The following is a 26,140-nucleotide window of genomic DNA, read 5'->3' on the forward strand; positions in this document are numbered from 1 at the left end:
ATGTCTTCTCCTCCTACCCAGCACTATTATTAATCGAGCTCAATGATAGGCTCCCCTGCCCCAGCCATGCCCTTGGGCATGCAGGATCTTAGTTCCCCAAACAGGGATCAAACAGTGCCCCCTGAAATGGAAGCATGGAGTCTTAACCACTGGACCGTCAGGGAAGTCCCAATGATAGGCTTTTTTTAAACTGAAACAAATGGTGATAGCAAATGTGACTGAAAGCCTTTACTACAAACAATTTAAAAAATCCGATTATTTGACTTACGACGTATTGACAATAGCTTGCTGATCATGCTTCTAGCTAGGAAAGTATTTCTTCCTTTAGCCTCAACAAATTTACTGTTTCAGATAAAAATATAAGAAGTAATATTTCTCACTATCAAGAATGGATTTTTTAAATCCCTATTAGTGAAATTTCAGGAGCACTGTAATTTTCAAGAAATATTTTTTCAGGAAAAATATTTCGGGCCAGAAATTGAGAGGGATTTCTTAGGTTCTGGAAAGTTATGCCTACGGAGTGATCTGCTACTCTGGTGGGGATATGACGAAGTGGAATGAGATAGAACTTGGACCAAGACGGACCTGGGCTTGAATTCCCGCTCTCTCATCACCAAGTTATGTGGCTTTAAGAAAGTTTCTTGCTCTTTTCATCTTCTGCTTGATTATCTAAACAATGAAAATTAAAATACCTACCTTGTAAAAAAAAAAAAAAAAAAAAAAAGAAGTAATATTTCTCTATAAAAGTGGCTTTTGAGCTGCCCTGTACAGATTTTATAACTAATCTGCAAACACCAAGATTTGAGCATGATAATTATACAATTGAATTTATAAAAATTAAGTGGCTGAGACCTCTAAGAGTTGGGAATTAAAAGGGCCCAGGAATACAATTTAATGCCACATAATACAGAAATATCACAATGGGGTACATTTGATAATTAGATTTATTTTTTAAAAAAATAGTAAGTACAACCTTAAATCAGTAGAATTTCACAGACGTTTCAGATATTTGATTTTTGGCTTATGGTAATTAAGTGTAAACCATTGCTTTGAGTGCTATTTTCACCAATATACAAAATCACCCTTGATTTAAGAACATTCATTCAATAATTTAAATTCCTCAGAAAGCATCAAAAATGAAATACCATTATATTGTAAACATGATCAACATAAATCTTAAGCTTGAAAAAAAGAACACAATCCCCAATAGCAGCACAAATCTCACCTCCTTCAGAGGCAAATGTATATCCAAATTAACAAAAAGATCTTAACAGAATTGATTTGTCAATTACAATACGGGAAAGAGGAAACTTTTTAACAGGAATGATCCCAGGAAGATTACAGTTGTGAAAGGTAATAAGGTGCCTTAAAATTTTCACTTGAAAATTCTGCGAAGGCTCATTAATGGTCCATTCAATTATTCAGAAGTTTTGATCTTCACAGGAAGCAACCTCTAATAGCAGTTCTGGAATGCTAGTTGTGACTTGCATTTGGAGGGTGCTGTATTAACGGTGCACAAGAAAAATATGTTATTAAACCTTCAGGCAAAGACTTCACCTCCTCCAAGAATTCTTTTCTGAAGACTACATTCTTTTAAATCTGCATTTCGACTGAGTTCCCTATACATTTATACACCCTGTATATTGTAATAAGAAAAGAGAAAACGTTTACAGTCCACTCTATAAACATAGTGGCCCACCCGCCCCCAAGATTAAGCACATGTGTGCACGCGCACACACACACACACACACACACACACTAAAATAAAACTTACCGCTGCCTTCAAAGCTTGATCTAGATCATCCAGTAGGTCTTGTTTATCCTCTAAGCCCACAGAGAGTCGAATCAGTGTGTCACTAATTCCAAGGACTTCTCTGTCGCTATTAGGCACTGAAGCATGGGTCATGATTGCCCTGAAAGAAAGAATGAGCAAAATTTTGATCACTATATTGTAGCAGGGGAGGCATGTTTCTATCTCATAAATTGCAACTATTTTCAAAACTTTTCTACTCTAAACATCAAATGCTTCATACACCTACAATGTTTCGCAGGCAAAAAATTAAGGAATTGTGAAAATTATCATTTCTAGTCATGATTTTAAATGAACACAAAGATCTTTTATTGTTTTCATACCATCAGTGAGGTATACTCAATCGGACACTGAAGGTGTCAGTCAAGCACCCCCATGCAGGAGGGGAAGGCATAGCCTCCAGGGTGTGGATTTTAACACCAACCTGAATGAGGCCTTGGCCAGAAGTCATACACCCCATGACCAACCAGCTGCACTTATAAGAGGCCTCTTGGATCAAGAGCTGGTCAGAATTAATTCCATCTGGATCAAAGGATCAATCCAGAACTGGACCTTCTGAGGCAGATCAGGGAAAGACAACCTACGATCACTGGTAGCAATCACTAAGCATTAGGAATTAATTCCAGCACATAACTCATGACACAGAGGCCTCAGAGGATGTTCAAAACCATGTAGCAACTCATCGTCATCGCCAGCATGTGTAAGAGTAGAGCACCTACTATGGTTCAGGCTCTATAGTAAGAATTGGGAAACCAAGAAGAATGAGATATTTTCTTTACTCTAGGTAACAAAGCAGGAGCTAAAGACTATGACAATTCACAAAACAGAACAGTCTACAGCAAATGCCAAACAAGTATGGACAATAAGAACTGCCGGAGTTCAGGGGCTTCCCTGGTGGCGCAGTGGTTGAGAATCTGCCTGCCAATGCAGGGGACACTGGTTCGAGCCCTGGTCTGGGGAGATCCCACTTGCCGTGGAGCAACTAGGCCCGTGAGCCACAATTGCTGAGCCTGTGCGTCTGGAGCCTGTGCCCCGCAACAAGAGAGGCCACGATAGTGAGAGGCCCGCGCACCGCGATGAAGAGTGGCCCCCGCTTGCCACAACTAGAGAAAGCCCTCACACAGAAACGAAGACCCAGCACAGCAAAAAATAAATAATAAATAAATAATAAATAAAGAATTGCCGGAGTTCAGAGGAGGGAGAACCTCTGTGGGCTGAGGCATCATGGAGGAGAGGCTTACAGCCTTAGGGAGCGCTTAGATGTACACTGCCCCCAACACTCAACCATCCCCTTCCACCACCAGCAGAAGGAATCACTTTCTCCTATCCACTTCAGGCCCATGGACAGAAAATCTGAGTTGTGTCCAAAGTAAATGAATATCTTCTTTTATCACTCTAAAGAAGTTTTACATGCAAACATCCTCCTTAAAATGTTCTGCCTTTTTAGGCTCTTAATTCCTTAAAAGAGAGTGAATGTGTAGAAATAAGAACTTAGGCTTCTGGGACCAATAGGCTTGGGTATGAATCTCAGCCCCTCCACATACTGGCTGTGTTGGGCTTGTAAAAGTTACCTGTCCTCAGTCAATTTCCTTATCTCGGTACACTGTTATCCACATTTTACAATCGAGAAAACTGAAATCGAGAGTGGATAAGTAAGTTTTCTAAGGTCACCAAGTTAACACACGTTGTTAGGCTGGGAGACCAACCCAGTACATGTTGGCTCAGCTTCCTCCCCGCTGACTGCAATGCTGCACTGGTTGCTGCGTTGTTGGGAGACACAGAATGAGGGTAATAAAACAGACAAGTTCTGACCTAAATTTATTCTTCCACTGGCACTGGGGTTAGCGCCTAGCTGGAGCTCCTGAGGGCCAAGCAACTTTAAACCACATCCCTAAATAAATCAAGCGAGGTCTACTTTTAAGAGAGCCTTAAAGTAATATACGCTGCATTACTACGAAAAATAAAACAATTTCATATGCTGAGTGTGCCCTCTTGTGCATCCAGACTTATTAGCAAGCATTTTCCTGAAAGACTAACAAAAACCTCTATGGCTTATCTTAATTATTTGAATCATTATTTGGGATTCTTTTTTTTTTAAAGATTATGAAATTGCCTGACTCTCCGCATGAACTATAAAGAGGGCAGGAAATGTGCCTAAATTTTCATAATCCCTGACATTCCTCAGCACATAGTTATTTCAGAATATTCATGAAAATTAAAACATAGAAACATACCATGCATTTAATACAGTTGAAAATTAATAGGTAATAATATTGATTTATCCCTGCAATAATTATAATACATGGTCATAGAAACATAAAAAGAAAAACAGGATGTAGCTCAGGAATGCTTGCTGGGACAGATAATCATTTAATAATAATCATTATTTTAATTACTAATACCATTTTATGGATGAAAAGATTGAAGCACAAAGGTTAACTGATTGATGTTCTCAAATCCAGATCGAGGCTGCTTTAACCTCTCCGCTCAGTTTCTGACGTAAAGCCTCAAGAGTGAAGTTGCTAACATATTCCTGTGTGACATTTGATTCATCAGCAAAACTTTCTGAATGGTTGTTTCCTTGTCTGTAATATAAGCTGTTGGACTCCCTGATCTTAGGCCGTTTTGTGTTCTAATATCCTCTGGTGCTTTGATAAAATTAGATGAATTGGTTGGGTCAGTTAATAAAGGGTCAGGAATACAGCTGGATTTTCGGTTTATGTCACAGACGACACAGAGCCATTTACCCCCCACAGAGAACAGAAAATAAACAGACTTGATGGTAACTAGCAGGGCTCTCCTCTGATAAATAAGAGTGTGGAGATTTTTTATCAGAAACACATTCTCCATTTCCCCTGGAGTCTTGAAATCAGCCCTTCTGGTACAAAGTCTCCAACCTCCCTTCCAGAGCAGAGTGGAGTAGAACAAGTAGCCCTGGTTCGGAGGTCAGAGAATTACTGCTGGAATCTCCTTCAGGCAAATAGGAAAAAAACAAAAGTTGGGAGGACGCAGCTTACAGTTTAGTAGCTCCCATTAGATCTTTATCAGGGTCTCCAGTCTATGGAGCTAGAGTTCATTCCAACTAGATAGTGCTATGCTGCTCTTACTGTTAAATATCTTGAATGATCCCCGATTTTAATCCTACTCCTTTTCCAAACAATCATTACAGCTGAAATCAAAGTTAAAATACTGAGAAAAACAGAAATACTTACGGAAGCTCAGCAAGACTTTCATATCCTCCTAAGCTCTCAGCCAGCGTAAATAACTATGGCAAAGAAAATATTAATATAGATCTTCTACTAAAATAAAAATACTAAAATCTAAAAATAAATGTTGTTAATAAAATGGCCTTGGGACGGGGGATGGAAAATGGTGCAATTATGAATAAACTACAAATTGGATAAAAACTTGGAGAAAAAATGAGAATAAAATCCATAACAATGATTTCACCAATTAGACTTTTTTTTAATTAATTAATTTATTTATTTTATTTATTTTGGCTGCATTGGGTCTTTGTTGCTGCGCGCGGGCTTTCTCTAGTTGCGGCGAGCGGGGGCTACTCTGTTGCAGTGCGCAAGCTTCTCGTTGTGGTGGCTTCTCTTGTTGTGGAGCACGGGCTCTAGATTCATGGGCTTCAGTAGTTGTGGCTCGCGGGCTCTAGAGCACAGGCTCAGTAGTTGTGGCGCATGGCCTTAGTTGTTCCGCGGCATGTGGTATCTTCCCAGCCTAGGGCTCGAACCTGTGTCCCCTGCATTGGCAGGCAGATCCTTAACCACTGTGCCACCAGGGAAGCCCCAATTAGACATATTATATGTTAACTTTTAAAACATTAAAAGTTGATCAGTACTTCCCTGTTGGCACAGTGTTTAAGACTCCACGCTCCCAATGCAGGGGGCCCGGGTTCGATCCCTGGCCAGGGAACTAGATCCCACATGCATGCCACAACTAAGAGTTCAGGTGCCACAACTAAGGAAACGGCGAGCCGCAACTAAGGAGCCCACGTGCTGCAACTAAGGAGCCCTTGAGCCGCAAGGAAGGAGCCCACCTGCCACAACTAATAAAAGGAGCCCACGTGCCGCAACTAAGGAGCCAATGAGGCACAACTAAGGAGTCCTTGAGCTGCAACTAAGACCTAGCACAAAAACATGACCTCTAAAACCTCAGAATTATTACATTTGAGACCTAGTTCTGTGGTTACCCTTTAAATAAAAATCTCTAAATGTCTATCAAGTTATACAAACTTACTCATTAATATGTATCACTTACTAAATTAATACATCTACTTAACCCCATCCTAGGGAAGAAGGGAAAAAAAGTCGGTTGTTGTATTTAGTGTTGTAGTGTCATAGAATTTCACAACATGTTAAAAATTCTTCTCACAACTGTGTTAAATCAAATGTGCACTACTATATTTCTGACTTTAGAAGTGGACAAATTTTAGAACCAATAGAACTTTGACTAATCCAGCAGCATCCTTTTCTTTAGATCTGTAGTATTTAAAACTCAGTCTTAAATACATTACTGCATGAGCTCAAAGTAAGCCTAAAGTATGGAGTTACACAGGTCTCTCTCCCAGGGCCCCTGAGAGCCTCCTGCCTCTGTGAACACTAGGCAAAGGCCTCCCTTCCGTCACTCCAGGCAGATGCAACCCGGGTGGCGCAGGGTTTAGAAAGCCATTCCTAGGCTGGATTTCAGCACAGCCTTTCGGCATTGCACTGACCACACACTACTGCGGTTTCACATAATATTTCATTTGAAAAGACGGTTCACTTTAAATTTAAAAACCAATGGATTAGAACATTCTGTCTCTCTCAAATGGATGGCAGTGTCTGCAGAGTTAAGTAAGTTAAGTAAGCAGATTCATATATCTGCTACTGCATCACTCCTGTTTCAAGTGATTTTCCAACCCAAAGCATTTCATGACAAAGAGGCTTGTGGGTGTGAACTCCAGGTACAACAACATTAATATGAGTCGGGTGGAAGTGAGAAATAATGAGTATAATAATGCTATAAGAAGGTCTTAACGTCTACAGTTTAAAAAACTATTTTGAAAGTTTACCTTTAGGTTCTTGAGGAAAGTCTCAGCATGTTGAAGGGAGCCCTTGATATAAAAGGTGATCATCCCTGGGCAACCTGTGCATTGACGCTTTGCCAGCTCATGCTGAGGATGAGAGGGCAGCCCTGTAGTCATAAGGTATAATGAATGTCTTATTTTAGAGTCCAACATGTAATTTCAGAACAACAACAAAATCACCATTTGCTTAAGTCAACTGCAAATAAGCCTAATAATGAGCTTTATGCCATGTTGACATCTGACCTCTTGTTCTTGTCCCTGTCTATCTCTAGCTTCATTTTGACCTATCTTTTCTGGTCTCTCCTTGCTCTAGCCATGCCAGCTTTCTTTACACCAGTGACACCACACTCTTTTTCATCTCAGGACTTGTGCACATGCTGTCCTTTAACCTGGAACATTCTCTCCACTGACTGCCCCCTTCCCTCCGTTAATTATATCCTCTGTAATTTTTTGCTTAATATCTGTCTTATCCACCAGACTAACTCCATGAGGAGAAAGCTATTCTTTTATTAATAATTGGATCCTAGTTCCGAGTGCAAGGCCTGGCCCATGGTTGGCATTAATAAACACTTATGGAAAAAATCTGAAATGTCTTGTCCATGACCTTTTAACAAATGCTACCCATTCCTCAGGGCACAGCCCAAAACTTTTCTCCCTTCCTCCATTCAAAATGCACAGCAGTCAACAGCTCTATATCTAGTGTACATATTAGGGCATTTAATCTCATATGTATTTCTGCCTTGCCTTATCTAAATTCCTTAAGGGCAGGGATCAAGCCTAATTCTCCTTTACACCAAGACTACATGGCTGCACACCTCAAAAGGGTTTAAAAGAACTATTTACTTAAGACGAACACAATTAAAAAGTCTGGTAAAATAAATTCAAAGAGTAACATGTAAGTCTGCTAACTCACATGAGCATTTCTAGATGTTGTGAAAGGTGAAGAAATTCAAAAAAAAAGTAAGAGAATTTCGGGGAAGTTTTGGTACCAAATATCAAGTCTCAATCTATATCAGATAAAAGTTAGAGCTAGTGCAGAATATCAGACTGATAAGATTACAAGCAAATTACTGGAAAGTACAAGGTTGCAATCTTGGAACAGGTATACACAAACCTTCAAGCTAAAGACAGGAACATCTAATATGTAAGATTAATTTTTTAACATCCAAGCAACCACTAGACTATAGACAGCTCTAGGCCAGAGATCATGTCCATCTTCTTTACCATCAGACCCACCAAAAAGCCTGACACACAGACAGACAAAAAGCTCAATAAGTGAACAACGTAAAAATACATGAAAGCACCTAACTTACAAACAAATGTTACATAAACAGGATGCATAGGATAACACTTAAAATCCTAGTGTAAGCATATGTGCTTAGAAAGCAGATTAACATACCGGGATAAATAACCTTTTCTACCCGAGGATTCGACTCCAAAAACTGAGCAACTGCCATTCCATTTTCGAAATGCTTCTCCATGCGGATTTGTAGGGTCTTCAGACCTCGATTGCAGAGGTAGCAGTCAACAGGAGATGGAACTGCTCCAAGAGCTGCAAAATGAACATGTCCTGGATTAGTCTGAAGGTGAGGAGGCACCCAGAAAAGCCTCTCACTGCTCTTTTTCATTATAGTGACTCTGAGAAGTTAGCGACAAAGCCCAATGTTTGAGTTTTAGTGGGAAAATTTAATATATCAAATTAGAAACATGAGAATGAAGCATAAAACATGATTAGTGAAATGGGCTTTAAAATGAGAGGGGAAGGCTTCCCTGGTGGCACAGTGATTAAGAATCCACCTGCCAATGCAGGGGACACGGGTTCGAGCCCTGGTCTGGGAAGATCCCACATGCCGTGGAGCAACTAAGCCCGTGAGCCACAACTACTGAGCCGGAGTGCCACAACTACTGAAGCCCACGTGCCTAGAACCCGTGCTCTGCAACAAGAGAAGCCACCGCAATGAGAAGCCCGAGCACCGCTACAAAGAGTAGCCCCCGCTCGCCGCAACTAGAGAAAGCCCACACACAGCAACAAAGACCCAACGCAGGCAAAAATAAATAAATAAATTAATTAATTTAAAAAAAAAAATGAGAGGGGAAATGCATATCCTGAAAACTAAGTACATATACAATGATATGAACTTTTCAAATATGAGCATCAATAGTCTTTTCTATGATTTTAATGAAAGGACATACTGCACATAGTTTAATCTTGTATTTCTTTGACAGTATTATAATACACAGAGAAAATAGCAGTTCAGCTCTTATTATTTCTGAGTGTTCTACCAATATTCTATTTAGCTTTTGTCTAAAGCAGGCTGTGATTTCCCGTGCCTCAGTCCTTTTTTTTTTTTTTTTGTAAATGAAAGGAATTTATCAAGCAATAAATTTTGGTTTCCTTCCTCAGTGCCCCCTTTTGCTACCCAACATGTTTTCCCTGGAAGGGGATTTTTATTCCTAATTATGTTTGTATCTTATCTTTCTGTCAAATCACAGTGGTTAAATCAAGTCTCTTTCAATAAACCCTTCTCCATACCTGAGATAACTAAACAATCTAAACAGAAAACAGACGTTTAGACACCTGTTGAAAAATATGTTTATATGTTAAGTGCCATTTAAAAGTTATCATCATTTCAGATATAAAAGGTATAGTACAAGAAAGCTATCATTCCAAATGTTTAAAAAAAAAAAGACAAAAAAATCCATTAAGTCATAAAACTAAAAATTCACTTGAGGGACTTCCTTGGTGGTCCAGTGGTTAAGACTCCACGCTTCCAATGCAAGGGGCATGGGTTTGATCCCTGGTCGGGGAACTAAGAGCCCACGTGATGCTCGGTGGGGCAGAAAAAAAAAAATTTACTTGAGTTTTACCAAATTATGACCAAAATTAACATGGCTTTGAAAAATAACAAAACATATCTCTTGGTCATGTTGTAAAGCCCTATTATGTTATAACTGTATTTTTATAACCCAATTTTTCTTTCCTATAAAAAATCAGAATTTTTCCCATTATTTCTCATTTCTTCCTAAATTAGTGGAATGCTATCACTTCACAGCACTTAGTGGAAATACAAATATCAAATGTAGTCACTTTGAGAGCATAAGGGGAAATTTGGGTTTTTTAATACTTACAATTTTGCAAGAAACGGAGCCTATTATGAAGCCTCTCAGAATTAAGTGACACTAAGCCCATCACAACATCACTGTGGCCTAAAAAAAACAAAACAAAAACAAAAAACTTTAAGTTAAAAACAACATATGTTTATTCCTCAGCTTATAATTTCTAAAATGTGACTTTCACTTGAAAAAACTCTGGGAAAAAGTCCTATAGAATCAGTTTAAATAAACTTTAGCAAAAGCTATACCTTAAACAATAAAATTAAAGTCATGTAAAAATTAAATGTTTCTTTTTAAGCTATCAGCAGGATAAAAATATAACATTTATAGTAAATTTTAATCCTCTGCTGTTAAATCATGAGCATAGTTTTGTCTGCTATAAATGAAGTCCTATATTTAATCAAAGTATTTTCTTACTTCTACATGAGTCACAGAGAAAACCTGAATAATAGAAGAAAAGAGATAAAAGGATAAAGCCTTATGCTACTTTCATCTATTGATGGAAAAGAATATTCTAAGTGAAGACTGTCTTACCATTCATATATTTTGTTGCTGAATACATGCAAATATCAGCTCCCAGAGCCAAAGGCCGCTGAAAGGAATAAAAGGTTTTTATTCCAAATGGGAAATCACTTGAAAATATGCTTCATTGCCTGCCTATTTATTATTGTAAATTCCATTCCTATTCTAACTTTTAAAAATATGCACATCTTAAAATTTCCAGGAACTCTGATACTATCTTTCCCTTTCCTCCCTCACACCAAATAAAAATACAAAGTATTAGAACCAGTATTAAATCCAAAGGCACAAATTTTCTGGAAATAGCAGATAAACTGAGGTCAACAGGTCTTCTGAACTTGTTTCTTTAGAGCAGTTGCTGACTAGCCCCTAAATTTATTACCTATAGCAGAGATGTTGGCATTTTATGACTCAGTAAACACAAAGAATAGTTGACACAAACACTGAGTAATTGTTCTGTCAAGTAAGTATAAAAGTGATTTGCTTAGGTTTTTAATCATTAAAACCTTACAATGTATGCTGTGGTTATTTATTTGATTTGCCATGATCTTGACTCTTAATTACGCTTTTATTATACTAGTTTTGCCAAGTGTAAAATCACTTATAAGGAAATTTGTTTAGATTGTTTTCCCTCACTGAGCTTTCCTGCAAAGTAATTCTTTAGTCTTAGATGTCTTTGTTTACAGTGAAAATTAAAGTAATAATCAACTTATTCACTAAATAATGTAATATCAACATCTTTCCATTTAAATTTCCTTTAAAATAAAGTGTGTGTGTGTGTGTGTGTGTGTGTGTGTGTGTTTAACCTTCCTAGCTGGGGAATATGGGACTTTTCATTTAGGGTTTCAAAAATAGGACATTTTAAGTGTGGTATTCCTCAAAGCACTCTCTACATATGCGTTTGCTCATCTCTAAATGATGAGTCAAACTAGATGTTGTGGGAGGTCTCTTCCAGTGCTAACATTCTGTAAACTCTACGGTCAAAAGGAAAAATAGGGGGCTTCCCTGGTGGCGCAGTGGTTGAGAGTCTGCCTGCCGGTGCGGGGTACACGGGTTCGGGCCCTGGTCTGGGAGGATCCCACATGCCGCGGAGCAACTGGGCCCGTGAGCCACGGCTGCTGGGCCTGAGCGTCTGGAGCCTCTGCTCCGCAACAAGAGAGGCCGCGATGGTGAGAGGCCCGCGCACTGCGATGAAGAGTGGCCCCCACTCGCCGCAACTGGAGAAAGCCCTCACACAGAGACGAAGACCCAACACAGCCAAAAATAAACATAATAAATAAAAATTTAAAAAAAAAAAGGAAAAATAGGGCTTCCCTGGTAGCACAGTGGTCGAGAATCTGCCTGCCAATGCAGGGGACACGGGTTCGAGCCCTGGTCTGGGAAGATCCCACATGCCGCGGAGCAACTGGGCCCGTGAGCCACAACTACTGAGCCTGCGCATCTGGAGCTTGTGCTCCGCAACAAGAGAGGCCGCCACAGTGAGAGGCCCGCGCACCGCGATGAAGAGTGGCCCCCGCTCTCTGCAACTAGAGAAAGCCCTCGCACAGAAACGAAGACCCAACACAGCCAAAAATTAAAAAATAAAATAAAATTTTAAAAGAAGGAAAAATAAAAACCAGTAACTAACATCTGTTGATGCCATCATGCTCCAAGAACCATGAGTTACTTTACATAACTCAGCGAAGCACTGTTCAAAATACTTTACCTAACTCAACAAAATCAGTATGTTTATGACTCTAATTGTACAGGTGGGGAAAAGGGACTAAGAAAAATAAAATAGATCACTCGGATTTAAAAAACTGGTAGAGCCAGGACTCAGACCACCGGAATTCAGAGGTTCTACATGGAAACTTCATGCTTGTATGTCCACTTTGCCTTTTGTGAGACTTATAAAAGATCAAGAAGACAAAAGCCAGGAAAGAAACAACATCCCCAGTTTTCATGAGTGTAAAATCATGAGAGGATCTTTTCAGAAGATTTGCTTTGTGGAACCAAATGTTGTTCCACATTTGGTTTGTGGTTGCCTAGGGACATTGTGATTCTGATTAATTCAACTGGAATGAATCCAGATTGAAATGAAGCAAATTGCAGTCCCTGGCATGAGGGATGTGATATGGGCTTCAGAAAGGTGGAAAAACTGGACCTATTTTAGTGACAGCAATAGGAGAAAAAGGGCGAGGCCTGATGAGTAATCTGGGCAGGCCCAGCTAAAACAATTCATGCGATCTCTTTGGGAATATACAGGACTCATGAGCACTCAGCTAGAGCAATCCTATGCTATAATAACTGCCCTACTGTAAGTGGTAGATGGGGTAAGGAGCTGGGATAAAGACTCCAAGAGTGAAAATCACCTGGGACAAATAGATGATGCCAGGAGATTTTCACCTGGAAACAGACTGCCTTACTTGATATAAGAATCAGCTGAAGCTATATCATGAGCCAAAGGTAGATGATACATGGAGCCATCTGAACACATTGTAGCCAGGAAATGTGTTTCAGGAAAGGAAGGTAAAACATGGTAGTGCCTTCTGAATAAAATGGAGTAAGGTGAAGAAAAGCTTTATGCAGACTCCTAGGGAGTCAGCCAACTTCAGGGACCCAGAACAGAAGCAGGGAATATAAACAATTGAGCTTGTAAACATCTGCCTAATTGAAGAGTTGGAGAAAATGAGCTGGGGTTTCAGGAGCTCTGCAGAATAAAGGTGAACTACAGGAGGTGCAATAAGAATGACCACAGGATACAGACAAAAAGGAAAGAGCAGGGAGATGGTAACTCCTAAAAAGGAAAGGAAACAGAGTTAGGTTACTCAGAGGAAAGAAAGGGAGAACGTGTGGGGAAAAGGCAGACAACCAGTCAATTATAGAGAGATCCCAAGATGATTTACCAAAAGGAGCAAAGCAGAAAAGAAGAAGAATCTGGAAAAATGTACGAGAAAAGAAAGAAAGGAATTGAGGATGAATGGGAGGGTTTGAGTGGGGAAAGAGGTGTATGCAGAGGACAGGCAGGAAAAGAGATAGCCTAAAAGGAGCACTGTAAAGAAGCTGTACTCACAGATACAAGGTGAAACATGGAGTAGAAATTCATGATACAAATAAGGTAAAGGTATAGAGGGCCGGGCATGGTCTTTGAAGCACTGAGGGAAGACAAACTAGAAAGAAGGAAGGCAAATGGAGAAATAATGTGTGACGTACACTGAGATGTCATTGAATATAGCTTTTCTCTTCCTTTTATTTGCAAAGTTAGCCAGGTTTAAATATATATAAAATAATATAACTGACCTGGAACCAACACATAAACATTGAAACCCCTACTATATACCATCATATAATACGGCCAGGTCTTCAGAGAGTTCACACAGAGAACTTAAAAGCTTTAATTAAGACAACATTTAAAACACACAAAGTCCCATACAACATATTAACGTAGGGTTGAAAAGATATTAACTAATGGTAGAAAAGATCCAATTTTAATTCTTTGTCTAATCAATAATTATGAGCAGATTTCATGTAATTTAATGCAAACAAGTCCTTCCTCTCCTAATTACAGGTACCTGTGTAGTCTACTAATCAGGCCAAAAATATTATTTTCATTTACCTGGAAATATGCCGACATAAAAGTGTTATCCACGACCAAAATAATGTCTCCATGTTTATGGACAGTATGTGCACAGGCTTCAATGTCAATCATCTTCAAGATAGGGTTTGTGGGAGTTTCAATCCAAACAAGCTAAAACAATTCAGTAGATGACAATAGTTTGTAAAAACACACTGCCAAACATCTATCTCATATACTGTAACCATCTGGGAGGCTACATTGGAAGACCATGGATGATGAAGTTTAAAGGTTTGAATCTGAATCCTAGCCCCATGAATTTCTAAGAAGTCATCATAGGTAAGTAACTAACCCTCTACGTTCTTCCAATTTTTCATCTATACAATAGGATTGATAATATTTACCTTATACAGTTGTTGTAAGGATCAAATGAGATAATGTACATATCAGCAGAAAAGCGTTCAAGTTAATTATTGTAATTATTTTCCATTAAAAAGAGGATGAATTCCAAAGACATAGTTCAATGTCTGGGAATGTTGTTCTCAAAGATAAATAACATAGATTGTCTAAGTTTACATTCTGGAATTTTCAGTAAAGAGAAGTATCTCTATGACACCAAAAATATCCTGAATAGTAACTTAACGCCAGATGCACTAGAAAACTACAAAATAAGTCCCCAGAACTTGAAGAAGAGCATGGGTTTTAGAGTGAGGAAGAAAAGTGACACACACAACAGAAATCCTGGCCACAGCTCACTTAAGAGACAGCATCATATTTATCTGTCTATTCCAAAACCTAGCACAATCCAGGCACATCATGGATGTTTGATAGTTATAGAAAAGACCAAAGAAAAGAATTCTGTTTCTTAAACAAGCTGCCACTGTATTGATTGACATTATCTACAGCTTTCTTTTTAAAAGAGTTAATGGTTCTTTCTTCTATGTAAATGGGCAAGTGGTCTGGTTTAACTCTCTTCCTACTCTAGAGTTTTACTGTAGAAAAGACATGGTAGCTAAAATAATGCATATTCTACAAGAACAGAATTATTTAAGAACATATAAAAATTTATTTCTGGGTAAGAATTTATTATTCCCATTCATAATAAAAAATTAATTAAAATAAAAATAAGTAAATAAATACAAAGTAGATTTTACATAGACTTAAAAAATCTACTTCAAATGATGAGGCAGACATTTCAGGGGGAAAAATGTATTAATTCAAGTTGGTAAACAGCCACTATATAAAGTTCTATTGACAAGAATTAATATACACACAATTTGCTTTCCTCCCTTAGAAAGACTCAGACCAGCTATTTTAATAAGAATCTTTTCTCCCAAGCAAGAAAACAAACAAAAAACAACAACAACAACAACAAAAACAAGTTCCTTTGAAAACAAACCTTAATCACTCAAAGCTCACCCTGGTGTTAATCTTCAAAGTAATTTGTGTGAGAAAAGTTTTTCATTTTTTAGCATTCACTGCAACATAATCTTGAGTACAATTCAAACCTTTTAATCATTAGCAAAAAGCTGGAAAAGGCTGACACTTATAAAAGGCACTGGTCCTTCTTTTCCCCATGCAGAATTTCAATGAAGTCCCAAGAAAGAATATCACATATGCCATTCATTCCAGCACAAAACACCTTCCGGTGGCATACAAGCTTCCCAGGATGGAAGCTAAAGATTGCTTGTGGCCCATTCTCTGTTTCTATCATTTTGCTGAAGTATCCCTTAGAACCCTTAAAACTATGCTTAGGGTTTGGGGGCTTACAAGCTTCCTTTTCTGTAACATTAGGCTATACTACACAGAAGTCAGACCTATCCTAATCTTGATGGTTTCCCATGGCTTCCAGTAAAATTTGTTATTCAGATTTAAATTATGTCCTCAAGCAAACAGAAATGATGAAAACAAAACATCACAAGGAAAACACACAAACTGAAAACTGAGTTACCTTGGTTTCTGGAGTAATAGCTGCCTCTAACAATTTGGTTTTTGAACAATCAACAAAAGAAATCTTTAATCCAAATTCAGTTGCCACCTGCCTGAAGTACCTGTTTGTACCTGAGGCAGAAGAGAATCAGATAAAATGAAAACTGTATGAGGAAATATTAATTCCTTAAAAGTATAAACACTTTAAAAATATAAGGAAGTGTCAATCACCAATAAAGAAACAACTAAAAGCAATTCTACTTTGTTTGAATAATTTGACCTTCTTGTATACTAAAGAATATAAGGCTTAAATTTTAAACTAAAAATCAAAGAGTCAAATAAAATACACTTGATACCCACATCAAGTGGTGTGAAGCAGAAGATGTTTCTTAAAATACACAATCTCTACTCTTCAAACATGAAGTGGCATGCTTCCTGAAATATCAATATCTTTTTTAAACAATTCCTTCCTAGTACTCATATCTAAAATAAATGAATTGGGACTTCCCTGGTGGTCCAGTGGTTAAGATTCCAGGCTCCCAATGCAGGGGGCCCGGGTTCGATCACTGGTCAAGGAACTAGATCCCACATGCCACAACTAAGACCCAGCGCCACTAAATAAATAAATAAATAAAATTTAAAAAAATAAAATAAATGAATCAATGCCAATGAAATATTCAAAATAAAATTTCAAACTGATTATACTTTGGTAAGAGAAAAGAATTGGTTTTTATCCTTTGTACTTTCTCGATCTTTTTGTTATGTGGTTCTGAAAGCTTTAGTAGACAAATGAGACAATGTAAATCAAACTACTAGAGTTTTACAGTGAAAGAAGATAAATCATTCAACTTAGAATAGTTTCTTTTAAAAATACGGTTCTGGATTTGATGTTTATATATGCGAATTTAAAGAAAAATTTGCTGTTATTGATAGGGAACCAAAAAAGAAAAAAAAATTTATCATCAAAGATATACTGGAGGGACTTCCCTGGTGGAGCAGTGGTTAAGAATCTGCCTGTCAATGCAGGGGACACGGGTTTGATCCCTGGTCCAGGAAGATCCCACATGCTGTGGAGAAACTAAGCCCGTGTGCCGCAACTACTGAGCCTGTGCTCTACAGCCTGCGTGCCACAACTACTGAAGCCTGCGCACCTAGAGCCCGTGCTCCGCAATGAGAAGCCACGGCAGTGAGAAGCCCGCACACAGCAACAGAGAATAGCCCCTGCTCTCCGCAACTAGAGAAAGCCCACGTGCAGCAACGAAGACCCAATGCAGCCAATAAATAAATAAATAAATTTATTTTTAAAAAAAAGATATACTGGACTTTTGGTAGACTGATCCTAGGTAATATAAGATGGAAAAAGAATGTAAAGAATTGTTAAAAAATCAACAGCAGTTTTCAAGATTTTGTACCTATGTTTACCAAAAGGTTTTTATAATACATTATAATAGTAACAAAAGGTTTGATTTTTCTATAATTTCAATTCATCAGACTATCATAGGGTAATATGATAAAATATAAAGCATTCTGCAAATTTCTGAGAGGGATAAAATGATTACTAACAGTAAGTCTCTTCCTTCAAAGAACTTACAGATTTAACTTTTTGTTCAAATAGGAGATAGATAAAATGATAATATTCTATAAGTCACATTTTAATCATTTGGAAGCATTTGGTATATATGTATAATATACTTAACAAAATTTTTTCCTGTTGTTTTGAACACAAAAATCAGTCTTACTTAAAGGTAAGGGCAACTTGTCTTCCTTACCTTCCCACTTACCACTTTATATAACTAGCATTTAAACAATTTGGAATGAAAGTTCTTAAATTTGTATCCATGGATAGGCTTCAAGGGCTAAGGGTCCTTGAAGAGGAGCCTTATCATTTTAAAATTAAAATGATAAACGTTGGGTATAGTCTTAAGTACATTTTTTGGAGAAAGAGGTCTATAGCTTTCAACAGATTTTCAGAAGCTTCCCTAAAAAAAACCCACAAGGGGCGGGGCGGTTAAGGGCTGGGTAGAGTTAAGCCCTTTGAGAATGACTTGGGTTATAGACCATCTTCACTGCAGGTAAAAATTTTAAATTACACTAGAACACTCTCTCTTTAAACACTATCTTCTCTAGAGTAGAGTATGTCTGGAATAAGCTCATTCCAGCTGCTTAAATAAAATTGTTATTAAACAATCTCTCTTATAAGCAAGTTCTGGAGCATAGACCCTAAGAGTTTATGCTCCTCCTTTATCAAGTATGAACCAGCATAGAAGTGTTCATCATATTTTGAAAAGATAATCAATAGTCAATAATCCTGGTAGCACTGTTAATATAATTCAGGACCCATTTTATTGTCTTTAAAATATCAGCTGAAACAACATGAATGAGAGAGGTCACCTACCTCCATACACGTCATCCATACAAATAATTTGGTCTCCTGCTTTTAAGAGATGGGTAACAGTCACAGTGGCTGCTAATCCTGAAGCAAAGGCCAAACCTAAGATAAAAACCAAGTCAGAGTAAGCCAAAATGTCAGAACTATAGGTTAAAAACACTTACAGTATTTATTTGCATTACTTTATATCCCTCTCTCTGCCGACTGAAAGATAACCATCACTGCTGAGTCACCAGAAATCCCCTGATTAATACCGTTACAAAATCCCCCTTTCTATTTCAAAAATAAAATATCTTTAAAATAAAAACACTTAATTCTGCTTTGGTTATAACATTTCTCTGAAAAACTTCAAAGAAATAATTCTTTACAAAATTCTGAGACAAAAGACCATTTGCCAATTAAATTACACTTTAAAAGTAAACTCTAAAGAAATTTCAAACTTGAGGAATAGAGCTAAGATATGATTCATCCATTAAGTATATGGATATGCAGTTGAGAAAATATTTTAACAAAACTCAAAATCAGACCTGATAAATTTAATAAATTTTATTTTTAAAAAATTTTTTAATGTGGATTCTCTTTAAACACATGTGATCCTGAATCTCATATTGAACAAAAATAGTGAAACTGAATAATAAAAAAATAACTGGCATTGTACACATTAAACACTGTAAAGAAAAATATCCTGAGAAAATATCAGTGTATCACCATGATGATAAAAATCACTTGTGACCGGTAGACGGGATATCCAATTAACTTGGAAAATGTAATTTTTGCAAAGTTTTTTCAGAAAAGTTGAGGTTGACATTGCAGTTCTCTACTAAGCAGATCTGTGGTCCAGCAATGAATTCATACAGAAAGTTATCCTTTAAATCCAGCTCAAAACAACCACGTTTTCTGGAGCCCACCTGAAAAAAGTGTCTGGCATATGAACCCTCAGCCTTTATAATTTCTGTGGGAAATAATATTCCCCACACATTACTAAATTTAAGAAATTTAGTGTTTAAAAAACTCCCCCTCTCATCCAAAACAAAAGAAACCCCCCCCAATCCCAAACAAACCCCAAAACTCATATTAACATTTCTGATTCCTACACTCTTACTGGGAGAAAACTCCTTAGACTCTCATTTTTTTTATTCACTATTCTGCCCTCATTTAGTATCATTTGTATAAAAAGTACAAAGATGATTTAACAGCAGTCCACTCCCTTCATGGAAGAAATTCAAGTTTTGAGGAGTTAATCCCTAATCTCCGAAAGCACAGTATCAAGGGTACCTGGCTATTGCAAATGTTCCTTGGTGCTACTCTCAGGCACAAAATAGCAGGTGAATGAACCAGAGTATAAGAAAGCTTATATTCTCATAGGTGGTATTATAAAACTTAGTTAATTTGTATCTATTTATACTGACAACTTCAGACGAAGAGTGCATTTACATGAATACTAAGTGGCAAATTCTGCCATTTTGCCTCTCTTCATATTTATTTTCACCTTATAATTACACATATACATATGAAGTCAGCTGTGGGACCTCGAGCAAATAATTCAATGTCGTAAAAAAATAAGAGTTTTGAACTAGCTAATCCTTATTTCTTTCCAATTCTACATTCTGTGCCTCTATAATTTTTTCTATACAAATAAGAATGGATTCTAGATTTTACAAACTTTGAAATGAAAATCGCTTACTATACTTAGCCCCATCCAGTGCTGCCACTGCTTTTTCCAAGCAATTCCTGGTGGGATTTCCAGAACGGCTGTACTCAAAACCCTGAAGGAAAGAAGTTAAGAGTTCATCCTAAGAGATTTAAATTTATTATCAGAGTCTTAACATAGACATTTCCTCAATTACAGGGCCATCCTGCCATGCCTTTCTGTTATTTATCTATTACATGTCTTGCCATTAGACAGAAGCATCACTGTTGTGGCCGTAGTGGTATGGAGAGGCCCTGAAGTCAGCCAAACTGGATTAGAATTCTGTGTCTGCCACTTATGAGCTACATGCCAATAGGTTAGTTACTTAATATTTCCCAGAGTCAATCTCTATACTTTTAAAATGGGAATAAAATACAGATATCTACTTCATAAAATTGATGTGAAGATAAAATGAGATAATAAGTTCTCTGCATGATGCCTGGCATGTGCTAACCACTAGATAAATGGTGGTTTTTATGTTAGACTCACCTCTACCCATTAATCTAGGGATATTAAGAAACAGGAACCACCTGAACCAACAAAGTCAACCTATTTCTAACCTGCATTTCATTTCCTAAAAAATAAGTGATGTGAGTTCTGTTTAGCATCCAACAGGAAGCTATGAACAGATCTTACAAATGCTCAAAGTTCAGATCTTAGCTCTACAAAAGCAACTCAAAAAAGAGAGTAATTCTCGGCAAAACAGCCCTATACAACCCCTTTTTAAAATTTGCATTATATTCCTTTTATATGTATGACCAATTCTCACTAGCTGAATTCATCCAGTCATTTTATTTGATTTATTTATCTTTATTGAGGTATAGTTGATGTACAATATTACATAAGTTTCATGTGTACAGCATAGTGATTCACAATTTTTAGAGGTTATGTTCCACTTAGAGTCATTATAAAATATTGGCTATATTCCCTGTGTTGTACTATATATTCTTGTAGCTTATTTATTTCATATAGTAGTTTGTACCTCTTAATCCCCTACCCTAACCTCCCTCCCCCGTTCCCTCTCCCCACTAGTAACCACTAGTTTGTTCTCTGTATCTGTGACTCTGCTTTTTGTTGTTTTTGTTATATTCACTAGTTACTGTTATTTCTTAGATCCCACATATAAGTGATATCATACAGTATTTGTCAGTCTCTGTCTGTATCCAGTCATTTTATTTAATCCTCACAATCTGCTCTAAAGAAAGTAAAGCCAAATATTACAGGGAATGTCAGTGCCAGAATTCAAAGCCAGGACTTAAACACTGACTAAAAATCCTATACATACTTTTCTCCTTCTGCCTCATATAGCACATAACAAAACACAACCACTCTTTACACCTGTTTCTGATTGAGGAGCTCCCAGTATTAGATATAGATATAGATATGGATATAGATATAGATATTTAAGTTTTGTTGCTTTTTTTGTTTCCTTGTTTTTGACAAACCGAGTAGACATTTTATAGGGCTCCAGGATATCCTCATTACTGCCCACCATCACCTCCTTGATGTGACCTGCAGCTGTACTCCAGACAGAAAAAAAAGTTTAGATTCATGTGGCTATTGCCATGGAAAGGTAGTCCTATGTCTCCCTAAATATTCACTGCAAAGATTTAACTTTGGGGTGGGGGGGATGGGAAGAAGCGTATTTCAGTGCCAATTCTCACACTCTCATTCATTCAATGACTTTCCGAATGGAACTGGAGAATTAGATGCTTCTCATTCAGCTCCTCAAATTCTCTTTAGTGCTCTTAACTGACATTTTAAAGATATTAAGAGGAGTCTGTGGATTTTACCACCCCTGCTGGCTCTCTGAAAACATTTAATTATTAATATCACAGCTAAATTATTAACTTTTGCACTAAATGCTAAAGCTTGGGCAGCTACACATTCACAAAGCCCTACACCAGGAAGAAACTTGGAAGACAGGTTGTGTACACATTTTGATTACAAAATATAGTAGCTAGAAGTATCCTAAACCAGTTGTAGAAATGCCCTTAGAACTCTACTTCACAAGACAAAGGGCCATGTCTAAAAGAATCTTCCTCAACTTATATAACATAACACACTAAAGAGGTGTTTGAAGTATAATCAAGGTTTTGGATCTACAAAGTTTATTCAATTACAGTTGACACTTGAACAACTCCCGGGTTAGGGCACCGACCCCCTGCTCAGTGGAAAATCCATGTACAACTTATGGTCGGCCTCCATATCCGAGGTTCCTCCATATCTGTGGTTTACGTCCCCAGATTCAACCAACTGCAGATTATGCAGCACTGTAGTATTTACTATTGAAAAAAATCAACATATAAGTGGACCTGCACAGTTCAAACCCCTGTTGTTCAAGGGTCAACTGTAATTTCTTCTGGACCTCAGCAACTTTTAAATACTCCAAGATCCATCAAGTATGCTACCAAAAAAGGAAAAGCTATATAATTAACACAGAGGGCTGTCTCATCTATGACTCTGGGTAGGTTCCTTTTCTATAAAAAGTATATAATACCTGTCTTGCTCTCTAACCTGGTTGTCAGGATCAAACAGAAAAAGTACAAATATGAACACCATGAAATAGCAAACTACTGAGCAGTTATAATGTACAATGCAGCTTAACATACATCTCAACAACTTATGTGGTAGGTACTATTATTAACCCATTTACACAGGATCAACCTGAGGCTTAGATAAGTCAAGTAACTTGCTCAAGATCATCTGGCTAAAAAGAGGTGGTATCAGAATTCAAACCTAGGTCCTCTGACTACATGACTTAAGCTCTTGATTACTAAGCCACACTGATGCAATGGGTTAGATTATTGCTAGCATTACTGTAGTATAGCACAGTGTAGACTAATGCCCAAGAGTGGGTGGGGTTCCAGAGCAGTACTGCATTGGAATCCCACCTCTGCTACTTACTAGCCATGTGGCCTTCGCATTGATACTTAACATCCCTAAACCTCAGGTTTTTCATGAGAGAAATAAGAACCTAGTTCATACTAGAATTGCTGTAAGGATTATCTGAGGCAATATATGTAATACACATGATATAATGTAACTATGAATCTGGCTCAATGGCTATTAATAACTACTGGAATAATACTGGGAATTAATAGCTATTGGGAATAATCTTGATTCCAGGTGACTTATGAGACAATTTTTTTCTTAGTTGACACCTTACTATATCTTTACAATTTTTTTTGCTAAAGGTAGCTCAAGGAAGTTATGACACTAGTTCTGAACTGCAAATTTGCCAAAATCACATGAATATCAGTCCAAATCTATAGGGCATGTTGGACAAACTGTTCCCTTCAGTCCTGCTTATCAAAAGAAATGCTTATCAAAAGAAATATGATCGTTGAACCACTCAATACAAAAGCTTTACTACAAGGAGGTTTACAGATGTAGTAAACATCCTTCCTGATATACACAAATTACACCTCACAAATTACTTGCGTGCCTTCCTAACTTATAAACCATCTCTCTTTTACCGCCCAACACTGGACCGCCCCAGAAAGACCCAGCTCACCAAGTGCCGGCCAGGAGCCCCTTGCTTGAACGTGGTGGACAGTGAGATGGGGGGCACTACAGCCTGGGAAGTCCATTGCTCTGGTTCCTGGCCCACATGGATGGCCTGCGTAGCGAAATGTTGGAACCTAGGTAGGAAACCGCGTGGGGAGGCGTCTTCTTCCTGCATGCTGATCTGCGAAGGAAGGCGAGAGTTAAAGAGCAAGGAAGATAAAACTCTGAAACTGGTGAGTCGGGGCTTGAAAAAGACACCGAAGAATTAGGCGAAAGAGAGGTAAAGGTACGCCCAACCGGGTGACCAGCGGCGAGCGCACAAAAGCCGGACTGTGGCAGAGACTCTATTAGCGGGCCGGGAGCTCTGCTTCTCCTCGGGGCGGAACCACCGCGACCCAATGAGCGCAGGCCCCGACGCGGTCCCCGCTCCTCCTTGGCCGGCAGCGGAGGCGTTGCCTGGAGCGTCGCCACCAACCCTTGGCTCAGGACTTGGAGTGAAGCCGGGGTCCTTGTGCCCCTTGGTTTGTCCCTGCGGGTGAAATTCCTGAGTCCCGGCCCAGGGGAAGCTTCATTGCTGGCTCCTGTGAGCCACCCAGGCGTCTGTGTGACCTCAGACTGGAGGTTCGCCGGAGATGTGCAAAAAAACTGGCTTGACACTGAAACCGAGTAACCTGTAAACAGGCCACGCAAATATCCTCCTCTTACCGTAGCCCTTGCCCCGACCCCTCCCACCTCCACCAACCACCCTTTTTCCTGAGGGCGGTTCTGACGGACGAAGCGACAAAGTGGAGATCGGTGACGAAAACGGTGGCCCAAGCTGCCAAATGGGCACCTTGGATTCTCATTAACTGAGGGCAGCCTGCCCTTGAAACAACGCTGAACTCTGTAATGACCCAGTACTTAACGTTGATTGAAACAGGAGTGAGGGTCATATTTTTCTTACGTAATAGTAGAGCTAGTGCAGTAAGGATCTCTAAGCAGGATTCCGGCAGCTTCCTAAGAGCTATTCAAACGACTTATTTCAAGCATCATTATCTTCTTTTGAAGTACCCAGAGAAACTCTCCCTGATGAAAAATATATATATAGTGCGTGTGTCTTTGAAAAACTTATTGGAGCGTCAAATCCTTACACAAAATGCCGTCATTGTTACACAGTTGACAGCAACATCCCCGTAGGAAAAAGGAAGCAGTCCCCTGTCACAATTTATTCACCTGTATCCAGAGCCCTACTCTCACAAGGAGCACTCCTTTAAAACAGACAACAAAAATCTCCTTGTTCCCTAAACAATACAGACTTGACCTATTTACTATTGTGACAATTTTCTAGGACTAGGGTTAGGAATACTTCTCTTCCTGCAGAGTGTTAGCTAAATATCTGAAACTTTATTAAACCATTTAAGAAAGAAGAGAATACAGAATAAACGGCTCTTAAAATTACAGGAAGGACTGAGGCAATTGGCTTTTCAAATTAACTACCAGGACACAGCCATTAAGCACTAGGAGAACAGGGTCTAAGGACCTGCAAACTTTTAGAGACCTAGCAAAATTTTTAGCCCTGGGGGGAAAATGGATGGACTCCAAAACACTAATAGATATTAATGTATATTTAATTAATATTTTCTGTTAAAAGATAACATATCAACTGCCACTCATCTCAAGAGATATATAGCTGTACATGGGTATGTTTTTATGTGATATGCTGCTTAGGGACCCGGAGGGTCTAAAACAGTCCTAATTAGTTTACCTCCTAATATTTGTGAACAAACACTGAGTTGCATGACTAGGGATATTTTATTTAGTATTACCATAACAAAAGATTCTTTAAAAAATGACACTGGACTTCCCTGGTGGCACAGTGGTTAAGAATCCGCCTGCTAATGCAGGGGACACGGGTTCGATCCCTGGTCCGGGAAGATCCCACATGCCGCGGAGCAACTAAGCCCATGCACCACAACTACTGAGCCTGTGCTCTAGAGTCCATGAGCCACAACTACTGAGCCCGCGTGCCACGACTACTGAAGCCCATGCGCCTAGAGCCCATGCTCTGCAACAAGAGAAGCCACCACAATGAGAAGCCCACTCTCTGCAACGAAGAGTAGTCCCTGCTCTCCGCAACTAGAGAGAAAACACGCACGCAGCAATGAAGACCCAACGCAGACAAAAATAAATAAATAAATGAATAATAAATAAAAATAACACTAATATAAATGCTCTAAATCGAGCCTTTTTCACGCTCATAAATGGAGAAAACTCTGTTAGGTGGCAGCTCACTATTAGGTTTCAAGGATTCCTATGATTTAGTAACTTTACTTGTAGGAATTTATCCTTCAAATGTATTCCTGTCTGTGTGTGAGGATGAATAAGGATGTTCTTTGTACCTATTTTTGCTATTTTTAATAGCAAAAGAATGAAAAACAGCTTACTTATCCATCCATAAGAGACTGGTCAGTGTGTTATTGATACAGTTCTGTGATGGCTGCAGTATAGCTGAGAAGCAGGTGAGACTGATCTGAGTTGGTACGTCATGATCGCTAATTTCTGAGACAGCAAAG

At 38.5% G+C, this 26,140-nt stretch overlaps 1 protein-coding gene across 3 annotated transcripts; it reads right to left on the reverse strand.

Moving 5' to 3' along the window:
- Window positions 1-926: 926 nt before the first annotated feature.
- CTH (cystathionine gamma-lyase) lies at window positions 927-23,968 on the reverse strand. 3 transcript variants are annotated; one of them, XM_082420687.1, is made up of 12 exons: window positions 23,596-23,961; window positions 20,073-20,154; window positions 18,395-18,490; window positions 16,022-16,131; window positions 14,113-14,244; window positions 10,533-10,590; window positions 10,014-10,091; window positions 8,284-8,436; window positions 6,870-6,991; window positions 5,023-5,075; window positions 1,775-1,913; window positions 927-1,500 (listed from the first exon to the last, which is right to left on the reverse strand). In XM_082420687.1, exons 1-12 carry the CDS (start codon window positions 23,761-23,763, stop codon window positions 1,474-1,476), a joined length of 1,218 nt encoding a protein of 405 aa, XP_082276813.1. In that variant the 5' UTR covers window positions 23,764-23,961; the 3' UTR covers window positions 927-1,473. The 3 variants fall into 3 exon arrangements, with proteins under 3 accessions (XP_082276813.1, XP_082276814.1, XP_082276812.1); XM_082420688.1 differs by lacking the exon at window positions 14,113-14,244 and having other exon boundaries at window positions 23,596-23,964; XM_082420686.1 differs by lacking the exon at window positions 927-1,500 and having other exon boundaries at window positions 1,527-1,913; window positions 23,596-23,968.
- Window positions 23,969-26,140: the final 2,172 nt, after the last annotated feature.

Source organism: Balaenoptera physalus (assembly GCF_965194825.1).
Source record: "Balaenoptera physalus genome assembly, chromosome: 1".
NCBI lineage: Eukaryota > Metazoa > Chordata > Mammalia > Artiodactyla > Balaenopteridae > Balaenoptera > Balaenoptera physalus.

Bases quoted from the DNA above. Each gene is read 5' to 3' on its own strand.
- CTH (XM_082420686.1), bottom strand. From the start codon at position 23,763: ATGCAGGAAGAAGACGCCTCCCCACGCGGTTTCCTACCTAGGTTCCAA. The intron at 20,155-23,595 runs GTGAGCTGGGTC...TCTTTCCTTCAG, and splicing joins GGGCTCCTGGCCGGCACTTG to GGTTTTGAGTACAGCCGTTC. The intron at 14,245-16,021 runs GTAACTCAGTTT...GAATTGTTTTAG, and splicing joins CTATTACTCCAGAAACCAAG to CTTGTTTGGATTGAAACTCC.